A 12,910-nucleotide genomic window follows, 5' to 3' on the forward strand; every position below is an offset into this window, starting at 1 on the left:
GACGTACAGGTAGGTGATTCTGTCCAGAACAGCCGCCCGGCTGCAGTACATGTATGTGGGTGGTCAAAACAAAAAGTATCCCTGATAAAGAGAGAGGCTATAACCTGGTGCATTGTATGCGGAACTCCTGAGCCCAGCTGAGGACATTTAGGGCCTTAAGATTGAAGATGTGGTGGATGTCTCCTTTTGGTTTGGGAACTGTGGACAGAGAAGAACTCCTGGAACTCTTCTGGCCTTAGCTCAGTGAGATAGAGTTTGGAAGACTAATGTCATAGACAGGTTGCCAAATGTTTAGGGCTTTAGAAAGGGCCTCCAATGGCTGTAAATGTGGTGCCTTCTCCACTCTCCATCTCACTAATAAAACCCCAATGGATGACTCTCTATGAACTGATCACATTCCAATCACCGATCATCTAATCATTGGTAAAAAAGAAGATTCGGTACAGAATATTGTACAAAGAATTTTTATTGTACAAGATCAGAATAAGCGATTACCACACAGTAATGTTTAAATCTTAATGCTTTAATCTTTTATAATAGAATTAACAAATGTGTCAAATGTATTAATAATCATACATTGGTTGGACCAATAAAAAGCCAGCTACTTCAATAAATCAAAAAGGAGCAACAACATGAAGCAACCAATAAAAAAGGTTCACCAATGGAAGATAAAGGGTTAACATAAGGGCTCCCAGCTGCCTGCCAACCCCACAGTGGGTCAGAGGGCGATGCGGGTGTAAACCAACCCTGAGTGGACTGTGGTGGTTTCACATTTGTTTATGGACTAAACAGTTCCACCCGTTACAATCCAGCGTCCATTTCCCGTAGTACCAGCAGGGGGCGTACTCTGATGTTTCATTATATTTCCTTTATTTTTACACTTTCCTGCACTCTGTACATGAAAATGGAGCCTCTAATATAAAAGTGTGAATTCTTTTCCGTTTGAAGCGTACATAAGGAGTGAAACATTTCCCGCACTCTGAACATGAAATAGGACGCTCACCCGTATGAACTTTCTGGTTTCTAAGAAATAAACCTTTGTTTGGAAAACATTTCCCCCACTCGTAACATTAAAAAGGACGCTCACCTGTGTGTATTCTCTGATGGCTAAGAAGGTTTACTTTCTGATTAAAACATTTCCCGCACTCTGAACATGAATAGGGAAGCTCACCTGTGTGTATTCTCTGATGCCTAAGAAGGTTTACTTTCTGATTAAAACATTTCCCACATTCTGAACATGAATAGGGACGCTCACCTGTGTGTGTTCTCTGATGGATAAGTAGGTTTCTTTTACTATTAAAACATTTCCCGCACTCTGAACAGGAATAAGGACGCTCACCTGTGTGTATTCTCTGATGTCTAAGAAGGTTTCTTTTTTCATTAAAAAATTTCCCGCACTCTGAACATGAATAGGGAAGCTCACCTGTGTGTATTCTCTGATGGATAAGTAGGTTTCCTTTATTTTTAAAACATTTCCCGCACTCTGAACATGAATAGGGAAGCTCACCTGTGTGTATTCTCTGATGGCTAAGTAGGTTTCCTTTATTATTAAAACATTTTCCGCACTCTGAACATGAATAGGGAAGCTCACCTGTGTGTATTCTCTGATGGCTAAGAAGGCTTTCTTTTTGACTAAAACATTTTCCGCACTCTGAACATGAAAAGGGACGCTCCCCTGTGTGAATTCTCTGATGCTTAAGAAGGCATGTTTTGTGACTAAAACATTTCCCGCACTCTGAACATGAATAGGGACGCTCACCTGTGTGTTTTCTCTGATGGCTAAGAAGGTTTACTTTTTGACTAAAACATTTTCCGCACTCTGAACATGAAAATGGAATCCCACCTGTGTGCATTCTCTGGTGGCGAAGAAGGTTTCCTTTGTATTTAAAACATTTCCCACACTCTGAACATGAATAGGGATGCTCACCTGTGTGTTTTATCTGATGGCTAAGAAGGATTCCTTTTCGACTAAAACATTTTCCGCACTCTGAACATGAAAAGGGACGCTCCCCTGTGTGAATTATCTGGTGCTGAAGAAGGTATATTTTGTGACTAAAACATTTCTCGCACTCTGAACATGAATAGGGAAGGTCACCTGTGTGTATTCTCTGATGGCTAAGAAGGCTTTCTTTATGATTAAAACCTTTACCGCACTCGGAACATGAATAGAGATGCTCCCCTGTGTGTATTCTCTGATGGCTAAGAAGGTTTCTTTTCTTTTTAAAACATTTCCCGCACTCTGAACATGAGAATGAATTCTCTCCTGTATGGTATAAAGAAGATTCCCTGAGATGAGATGGTTTCCCGCACCCGTCGGCACTGTCAGATATTAGAGGACTATGTGAAGTATCAGGAGATTCCAATGATCTCCTCCAATGGTGAGGTCTGTCATGTATATTATGAGGAACGGGATTTACTTCTGGAGACGATGCCATGTCATTATCTTCTGTAGTCACATCTTCCTCCGATGTCCTTCTATTCCCACCACAGTGTCCGTCTGTCAGAAGACAAGAAAAATTACCAAGAGTTTTCCACACTCATATACACTGCTCAACACTTTATAATCAGAGTATAGCATCAAGTCAGGGAAACTCCTGGGATATTCATCTGCTCAGTCAAGTAGCAGAGGGGGTTGTTACCAACAGGTGCACTAGATGGGCAACAATGAGATGACCTCCAAAACAGGAATGGTTTTACAGGTGGAGGCCACTGACATTTTCCCTACTCATCTTTTCTGAGTGTTTGTCACTAGTTTTGCATTTGGCTGGGGTCAGTGTCACTACTGGTAGCATGAGGCCATACCTGGACCCTATAGAGGTTGCACAGGCAGCCCAACTCCTCCAGGATGGCTCATCAATAATTCCCATTGCCAGAAGGTTTGCTGTGTCTCCCAGCACAGTCTCAGGAGCATGGAGGAGATTCCAGGAGACAGGCAGTTACTCTAGGAGAGCTGGACAGGGCCGTAGAAGGTCCTTAACCCATCAGCAGGACCGGTATCTGCTCCTTTGTTCAAGGAGGAACAGGATGAGCACTGCCAGAGCCCTACAAAATGACCTCCAGCAGGACACTGGTGTGAATGTCTCTGACCAAACAATCAGAAACAGACTTCATGAGGGTGGCCTGAGGCCCGACGTCCTCTAGTGGTCCCTGTGCTCACTGCCCGGCACTGTGGAGCTCGATTGGCATTTTCCATTGAACACCAGAATTGGCAGCTCCACCACTGGCACCCTGTGCTTTTCACAGATGAGAGCAGGTTCACCCTGAGCACATGTGACAGACGTGAAAGGGTCTGGAGAACCCGTGGAGAACATTATGTTGCCTGTAACATCGTTCAGCATGACCGGTTGGGTGGTGGGTCAGTGATGGTCTGGGGGAGGGGTATCCATGGAGGGACACACAGACCTCTACAGGATAGACAATGGCACCCTGACTGCCATTAGGTATTGGGATGAAATCCTTGGACCCATTGTCAGACCCTATGCTGGTGCAATGGGTCCTGGGTTCCTCCTGGTGCACAACAATGTCTGGCCTTATGTGGTGAGAGTATGCTGCCAGTTCCTGGAGGATGAAGGAATTGATACCATTGAATGGCCCCCACGCTCGCCTGACCTGAATGCAATAGAACACCTCTGGGACATTCTGTTTCAGTCCATCCGATGCCCCCAGGTTGCACCTCAGTCTGTTCAGGAGCTCAGTGATGCCCTGGTCCAGATCTGGGAGGAAATACCCCAGGACACCATCCGTCGTCTCATTAGGAGCATTCCCCAACGTTGTCAGGCATGCATACAAGCACGTGGGGGCCATACACACTCATGAGGACCATTCTGAGGTCCTGCAATGACATTTCACTAAAATGGACTCGCCTGCTGCATCATTTTTTCACTTTGATTTTCGGGGTGTCTTTGAATTCAGCCCTCTGTAGGGCGATAATTTTCATATCCATCAAACTATGTGGCATCCTTTCCTTCCTAACACGTTACCCAGTCCATACCAGTATAGATCCTAACACATTACCCAGTCCATACCAGTATAAATCCTAACACACTACCCAGTCCATACCAATATAGATATCCAGCATGATATTTTTCCCATTGATGTGTTTTCAAAGTGTTCCTTTCATTCTTTGGAGCAGTGTATGTTGGTCGAGCATTTCAAAGTTTAGAAGAGATCTGACATGGATCTATCATACAACCTTACCCAACCAAACATCACTAAGTAATAATGCTATTGAAATGACGACAATGTTATGGTTGGGAACATGACGTTATATTGAGGAATGGAGATGGACCTTTTATGTGGTGTACAGTAGGGATAGACCGATTATCGGCGTGGCCGATATGCACTTTCCCCGATATATCGGTATCGGCCCCGGAACTGGCCGATATTGCTGATATTTTTGTCTTCTTAGGCCACCTCCCTCGCCTTGGACAGCCTCGTCTGGAGTCAGGACTAGTCTCATGGGAGTGTATCACAGCAATACACCCATCCGCAGCAGCCTGGTGCCAGCCAGCCACCCACATCCATAAGCCCTGTACCAGCCAGCAAGCCACAGGCCCTGTACCAGTCAGCCAGCCACAGGCACTGTACCAGTGAGCCAGCCAGCCACCCACCCACTGGCCCTATACCAGCCAGCCAACCACCCACAGTCCCTGTACCAGCCAGCCACCTACAGCCCCTGTGCCAGCCAAGTGTGCCAGACAGCCAGCCACCCACCACAGGGTGCCAGACAGCCAGCCACCCACAGATAGGGTGCCAGCCACCCATAAGCCCTGTACCAGCCAGCCACCCACAGGCCCTGTACCAGCCAGCCACCCACAGCCCATGTGCCAGACACCCACCCACCACAAGGTGCCAGCCAGCCAGCCATTAAGCACTGAACAAAAATTAACATGTTCAGTACCAGATTTGTGTCAAAATTTGTCTTAATTTTTTTAAACTTTAAATGTACAAAATATCGGCCCATATCGGCCGATACCTTGTGAAAATATTGGTATCGGCCCTGAAAAAACCATATCAGTCTATCCCTAGTGTACAGTATCTTCTCGTCATTTGTTGGGCACATAATGTTATATTAAGGAATGAAGAAGGACCTTTCATATGGTGTACAGTATTTTCACCTGATTTGTTTGGGATAGGACGTTATATTGAGGAATGGATATGTGGCAAAGCAATAAAAGTAAAAAAATAGGAATTTTTCAGGAGTCATATATGTCGGTCGAGGATTTTGAAGTTTAAAAGAGATCGGTGGTAGAACTGGGTGCAATCACAAAACCAAACTATGACAACTAACCAGATCAATGATGCCACCCAACCAAACATCACTAAGTAAGCTTTAACCCATTCTTCCATAATTACCCGAGCTGATATCTGGAGAAGTTTCTTCCTCTTTAACTGCGTCCATCATCCCAACCTCCTCTGTAAAATGCTGATCACCCCTCACATACGTCTTTTCCTTTATAACCCCAATTTGTACATTTATAAGATCTTCATCCTAAACCAACAAAATGGCAGAAATAATATTAAATACAAAATAATAATAATAGAAGAATGATATCTCTTAGGACTTGGGATCACTTTCCTACATTCTCATCTACCTGATGATGGTGATGGATGGTGTGATCTTCCTGTGTGGAATCCCGGGAATACAGAAGACGGGGACATCTCTCTGGTGGGTTTCTGTAACTGGATGACTCCACCATGGTGTCCTGGTACTGCTTTCTGTGACCTTTTGGAAACTCTGCCTCCTCCATTACAAAATCCTCATCATCCTCCTCTTTTATCTCTTCTTTAATGTTGACTTGTGTGGAATCCCGGGAATACAGAGGACGGGGACATCTCTCTGGTGGGTTCCCATTACTGGATCCATCTGTAGGAAACACACACACTGACTGAATACATTGTTTCTATGTGTTTATCAGATGATGGGGGATCTAGGTGGATCCTCCGTACTGCTCTCTCCTTTACAATAAAGTCTCCTCTTACCCGGTGATGTGAGGGGCGGCTGATTCTCCATCATGACGTCTTTGTAGAAGTGGATCTACAGATCCTCAAACATCAATCCATATACCCAAACAGTTTTTGTAATTAGTGGCCATCACTCACCTGTGCTGATGTCTGGAGAAGTCTCCTCCTCTTTAACTTTGTCCATCATCCCAACCTCTTCCCTGAACTGCTGATCACCCCTCACATACGTCTCTTCTTCCTCTTTAACCTCATCTTTTATATATATCAGATTTTCATTCTAAACAAACAAAATAGCAGGGAATGGTTTGTTAAAAATGTGAGCACAAATGACCTTATACCTAAAAGTGGAATATATTTTCATACAGTCAGATCACTTTTACGATCTCGAGATCCATCTTCACCTACCTGATGATGGTGGGGGATGGTGTGACCTTCCTGTGTGGAATCCCGGGAATACAGAGGAATGGGACATCTCTCTGGTGGGTTCCCATTACTGGATCCATCTGTAGGAAACACACACACTGACTGAATACATTTTTTCTATGTGTTTATCATATGATGGGGGATCTAGGTGGACCCTCCGTACTGCTCTCTCCTTTACAATAAAGTCTCCTCTTACCCGGTGATGTGAGGGGCGGCTGATTCTCCATCATGACGTCCTTGTAGAGGTCCTTGTGTCCTTCTAAGAATCTTCTGAGAATCCTCCTCACCTCTCCGGTCAGGTCTGTGTTTTTATTAATAGGGATAAGGCAGGAGGTTCAACAATACATTGAGGAAATTACAGGTGTAGATATTACTAATGACCCGTAGGTTTGCTTATTTCACAAAAATGGTAAATCAAAAAAAAAAAAAATGAAAGCACGATAGTCCCAACTTATTGAACGCAGCAAAGGGGGCAATTCCAAAAAATTGGCTAAAACTTAAAAAGTCTTACAATTAGAGATTGGTATAAAAGAGTTGAATATACAATATGGAATACATGGGAAGCAGACCAGGAGACCAGACGGAGAGTTTCTCAAACAAGTGGGTTAAGTGGGCGGAGTTCAAGAAGACGAGTAAATATTTAGAAATCTGGACGAATTAGAGTATGAGGGTAGAATATGGGTAGATTAAGAAGAAAAGGAGGTGGTAAAATAGACGACAAGATGAGTATTACCGAGTGGAATGGGAAGTGGGAGGGATCTGGGGAGAAGGGTTTCTGGGTAAGGGTTTTAGTAAGATTATAGAAATGTATTTGTATTTTCTGTTTTTGAAAATTAATAAAATGTAAAATTTTGATTTAAATAAAAACAAAAAAGTGATGACATATGACTTCCCAGAATCCCCCTCACCTCTCCGGTCAGGTCTGTGTTTTATTAATAGAGATGAGAGATGTCATGTGACCTCCCAGAATCCTCCTCACCTCTCAGGTCAGGTCTGTGTTTTATTAATAGAGATAAGAGTGATGTCATGTGACCTCCCAGAATCCTCCTCACCTCTCCAGTCAGGTCTGTGTTTTATTAATAGAGATAAGAGTGATGTTATGTGACGTCCCAGAATCCTCCTCACCTCTCCATTCAGGTCTGTGTTTTATTAAAGGGTAACTCCACTTTCGTGGGGAAAAAAAATCAACAAATAAAGAAAAAACAATATAGCGTATACAATTGCGACACAAATCATATTGTAATTGAATGTTATTAAAAATTACCTTTCCTTTTTAATCTGCAGATGTTGTAATTTTCTAGAAAATGAAATTTGGCTACCTGTAGCTGCTCTGTACACAGAATGTATACTGACCACACCCCCAGAAACATCATTTCCTGTTTGTGTGATTGGCTCACTGATTTTCCCAGAAGTCTGCCTAAGATACAAGTCAGATTTCTGGCATCCCATCTGGCAACAAAAATGTCATTTTTGGAGAGATACTCCCAATAGGAACATGTCGAAAGGGATGCAGGCCCAGCAGCTTTCCTCATTAGAGCCCTGCAGCTGCCACAGCTGACAGATAATTATGAAACCACTCCCATTTCACCCACTCAGCACAGAGGCACAGGGACCAAGCAATGATTTCTTCAGAATAACAAAAGGTAGGAATCTGCAATAAAGTTTGTTAAAATCCCTGCAAGGTATAGAGATCAATCAGAGGGGAATGTTTTTTTCTCACTAAAAGTGGAGCTACGCTTTAATAGAGATAGGAGTGATGTCATGTGACCAGCGAGAGAAAGCAAGGTGGCAGCATTTGGTCTGGGTAAAGAGTTGGGGGACAGAAGTGTCAAATATGGGGTTTGAGGAGTGGAGATCTGCAATGTTGAATAAGGAAACGGGGAGTGGGGGACAACAGTGTCCATGGGGGTTGTGGAATATAGGTGAGCAGTGTGAGAAGGGGGATGAGGAGAGGGGAACAACAGTGTTAAATGGGGGTAAGGAATGGGGGATAGCTATGTTAGATGGGGGGTGAGGAGAGGGGAACAACAGGGTTAGATTGGGAGTAAGGAATGGGGGACAGCAGTGTTAGATGGGGGGTAAGGAGCAGGAGACAGCGACGTTAGTTGGAGGATGAGCAGTGGGGCACAGCGGTGATAGATGGGGGGTTGGAAGGGGGGACAGCAGTGTGGGACAGCGGTGTTAGATAGGGGGTGAGGAATCGGGAATAGCAGTGTTAGATGGGGGAGTGAGGTATGGGGGACAGCAGTATTAGATGGGAGGGGGGTGAGGAATGTTGGACAGCAGTGTTAGATGGGAGGTGAGGAGGGGGGGACAGCAGTGTTAGATGGGATGTGAAGAGGGGGGACAGCAGTGTTAGATGGGATGTGAGGAGTGAGGACAGCAGTGTTAGATGGGGGTGAGGAGTGAGGACAGCAGTGTTAGATGGGGGATGAGGAGTGAGGACAGCAGTGTTAGATGGGGGGTGAGGAGTGAAGACAGCAGTGTTAGATGGGGGGTGAGGAGTGGGGGACAACGGTGTTAGATGGGGGGTGAGGAGTGGGGACAACGGTGTTTTATGGGAGGGTGAGGAGTGGGGACAACGGTGTTAGATGGGGGGGTGAGGAGTGGGGACAACGGTGTTAGATGGGGGGGGGGGTGAGGATTGGAGACAGCGGTGTTGGATGCGAGTGAGGTGTGGGGGATAGCGGTGTTAGATGGGGGGTGAGGAGCAGAGACAGCGGTGTTAGATTGGGGGGGGTGAGGAGTGGGGACAGCGATGTTAGATGAGGGCAGGTAGCCGTGTCTTCTGATACATGCAGAGTATAGATGGCACAGACATGGTGGGGTTCCCGGTCATCCAGCATATATAGATCTGGGGGTCCAGTTAGTATTCAGGCAGAGGAAGGGATTAATGTTAGTTGGGGGGGCGTTCTGCTGAATGTTTCTAGATGGGAGTGTCCAAGTCACCATGAGCTCTGCTTCTCACCCAGATAAATTGTGGATACCTCGCATCTGTCTGGTGGGGGCGCTCCAGTAGAGCTGGAGAAAGTTTTGCTGTTGGGAAGTGCGCTGTGCGTTCATGCTTTTATTTTTTCACCGGGGGACCAGAAAGAGATCCTCAGTGTTATGCGTTCCTCTGTTTCTGTTCCCCCAGCGGCAAAAAGGAAGGAGGACATTTTCTTTAGGTAACTAAAGATTACAAATATAAAATAAGATCTTATTACCTCCTCTGCTGCCACTTCCAGCTACGTCTCCTCTCTAATTCCTCCCGACTCACAACTCACTCTGGAATGTTCTATGTATACCTGACATCACTTCCTGTCTGTAACAACATCACTTCCTGTCTGTAACTACATCACTTCCTGTCTGTGCATTCCATCTGAGAGAAGTCAGGTCACCACATTGTGGACCATATTGGGATTTTTGTACTTAGTGTACTTACGATGATTGTAGCCGGTGATGTTTTGGTTATTTGCTCTAACAGGTAACTTTTCAGGACTGGCCTTCAGGGTGTTCTCCATTGATCTTCTTCCAAACAGTATCAGTATTTCTTGCTAGAAAACAACTTAGAACCTCCAAACATTATACATTTTTTTTAGCAAAGACCCTAGAGAAAAAAATGGGGATAGTTTAAATTTTTTATGTCACATGGTATTTGCGCAGCAGTTTTGAAAACGCAATTTTTGAGGGAAAAAAACGCAATTTTTTGGGGGGAAAATACACTTTAATTAATTAAAATTAATTAACCCTAAACCTCAATTTTTTTTGTATAATGTGAAAGATGATGTTATGCTGAGTAAATAGATACCTAATATGTCATGCTTTAAATTGGCGCACACCCGTAGAATGGCGACAAATTACGGTACTTAAAAATCTCCATAGGCATTTACATTGTTTTTTTTGCAACTGATGGGACCCTTTTTCCTCCCAGTGCCCATGCCCCTGAGAACTGGTGATAACCAGACCATTATTCTTGATCTTTACAGATAGTCTACAGACGGGTATGGTGCCAGCTGATTGGAAAAAAGCCAACGTGGTACCAATATTTAAAAAAAGGGCCGAGATATATCCCGGGTAACTATAGGCCAGTCAGCCTAACATCAGTAGTCTACAAGATTTTGGAGGGGATGTTAAGGGACCATATACAAGACTTTAGTAATGAAAACGGTATTAGTAGTAGTAATCAGCATGGATTCATGAAAAATCGTTCTTGCCAGACCAATCTATTAACCTTCTATGATGAAGTGAGTTGCCATCTAGATAAAGGAAGGTCTGTGGATGTGGTGTATCTGGATAAAGGAAGGCCTGTGGATGTGGTGTATCTGGACTTTGCAAAGGCATTTGACCCAGTTCCCCACAAACGCTTACTGTACAAACAAAGGTACGTAGGTATGGACCATAGGGTGAGTACCTGGATAGAGAACTGGCTCCAGGGGAGAGTCCAGAGGGTGGTGATAAATAGGGAGTACTCGGATTGGGCGGGTGTGGAAAGTGGGGTCCCCCAAGGTTCTGTCCTGGGGCCAATCCTGTTTAATTTATTCATAAACAACCTAGAGGATGGGATAAACAGCACAATCTGGGCATTTGCGGACGATACTAAAGTAAGCATGCCAATATCTTCTATGCAGGACGTGGTAACCTTACCAGCAGACCTGAACAAAATAACGGGGTGGGCAACTACATGGCAGATGAGGTTTAATGTTGAAAGTGTAAGGTAATGCACTTGGGCATCAGAAACATGAACGCAAGTTACTCGCTAGGGGGGAACCTCTGACTGAATCTAAGATGGAAAAGAACCTGGGAGTCCTATTCGACTACAGGCTTGGCAGTGGCATGCAATACCAAGCTGCTGCAAGCAAAGCCAGCAGAATACTGGCATGTACTGTATAAAAAAGGGGATTTACTCCAGAAATAAAGAGATTATTCTCTCACTCTACAAGACTCTGGTCCGGCCACATCTGGAGTATTCCGTCCAGTTCTGGGCACCGGTCCTCAGAAAGGATGTGCTAGAACTGGAGAGAGTACAGAGAAGGGCAACAAAAATAATTAGGGGAACGGAGGGCATCAGCTATGAGGAAAGACTACAAGCACTGAACTTATTCTCTCTGGAGAAGAGACGGTGAGAGGGGATATGATATCAATGTACAAATACTGTACTGGTGACCCTAGCATCAGGAAAAAACTTTTCAGAGAAAGGGAATACAATAAGACACATGGCCACTCACTAAAACTAGAAGAAAAACGGTTTAACCTTAATTTACGTAAGGGGTTCTTTACTGTCAGAGCAGTAAGGATGTGGAATTCTCTTCCGCAAGCAGTGGTATCAGCAGGGAGCATTGATAGTTTAAAAAAACTATTAGATGGGCACCTTAAAGACCACAACATAAAGGGGTATACAATGACAATGTACAGTTAACAGCAAACACACGCACACACACACATTATGGGTTGAACTGGTGTCTTTTTTCAACCTCACTAACTAAGTAACTATGTAACTGCAAGATCCTTCCACCCACCCAGGTGAGTGGGGGCGCCCCTTCACTGAGAGGGCTTAGAGGAAGACTTGGCTGACCTCTGGCCCCGGGGATTTTTTTTGACCTTGCCCCGAAGGCTTGAGTCTGGATGCTGACGGTTGAGGCCATCGGCACTGCCTGGATCTGGAAGCACTGGTCTTATGTTTGCTTGGGATCTTAAAGGTGGAACTCTTCCTCTTCCTCTTTACAGGTAGCAACGTACTTTTCACTCCCGAGATCTTTTGGATATACTTATCCAGATCATCACCAAAAAAAGGCGTTCTCCCTGAAAGGGGAAGCTAGCCAGTAATTGTTTACATGGTAATTCCACAGACCAGCTCTTTAACCAAAAGACTCTGCGCATATGCATTGTCATCAGAGCAAATCGTGACATTTGTCTTATGGAGTTCGTAAGAGCATCTACTTCGAAATAAAAAGCGTGAAGTAGATCTGACAGATCTTCCACAGACTCTCCTTGACAAGAAACTGTCTTGGCCACTCGCTTTATGTGGTCTTTCAAAGACTGACACACTCCTATGGCTGCTACTGCAAAACCTGCAACCGCAAAGGAGGCTTTAAATAAAGATTCCAACTTTTTATCTGCTGGATCTTTAAAAACCTGGGCATTATCCACAGGACAGGTTAAATTCTTGTTAACCGAAGAAATGGCTGCATCCACAGTGGGAATTTTCCATCCCTTAGAAAATGTATCCTCCATAGGATATAACAATGAAAACCTTTTAGGAGGAACAAATATCCTATCTGGATGATCCCAATCATTATACACTTCTTGCTCTAAGAGTGGATGCATGGGAAATGACCGAGGACTCTGAGGAGGGCGCAATGAGCCTAGGGAGGAAAAAGAGGGTTCAGTAGTCTCTAAGGGCAGGAGTTTAAACACAGCCCGGACCATCTCAGCAAGAGACTGGATAAACAATCTCTGGGATTGAGAAGCTGATAGAGATTCCTCTGACCCCTTGGAAGTGGAACTTTCAGCTTGACCTTCTATAGAGTCACCCTCAGCTACA

The 12,910-nt window shown here is 44.5% G+C and overlaps 2 protein-coding genes across 2 annotated transcripts in view; both read right to left on the reverse strand.

Moving 5' to 3' along the window:
- LOC309550274 (uncharacterized protein) overlaps positions 1-12,910 on the reverse strand; it is a gene marked incomplete at both ends in the record, with an annotated part of 1,476,097 nt that overhangs the window by 1,283,088 nt on the left and 180,099 nt on the right. The window contains 1 exon segment of the mRNA XM_082250681.1: positions 1,172-2,011. Coding sequence (XP_082106807.1) covers positions 1,172-2,011 — 840 coding nt within the window.
- Positions 5,571-12,910, reverse strand: part of LOC309549936 (uncharacterized protein) — a gene marked incomplete at its 3' end in the record, with an annotated part of 37,682 nt that continues 30,342 nt past the window's right edge. The window contains exon 4 of the mRNA XM_082250419.1: positions 5,571-5,866. Coding sequence (XP_082106545.1) covers positions 5,571-5,866 — 296 coding nt within the window. The remainder of the gene's footprint in view (positions 5,867-12,910) is intronic.

The sequence above is a fragment of the Pelophylax lessonae genome, assembly GCF_965119305.1.
Source record: "Pelophylax lessonae genome assembly, chromosome: 3".
In the NCBI taxonomy this organism is placed as follows: Eukaryota; Metazoa; Chordata; class Amphibia; order Anura; family Ranidae; genus Pelophylax; species Pelophylax lessonae.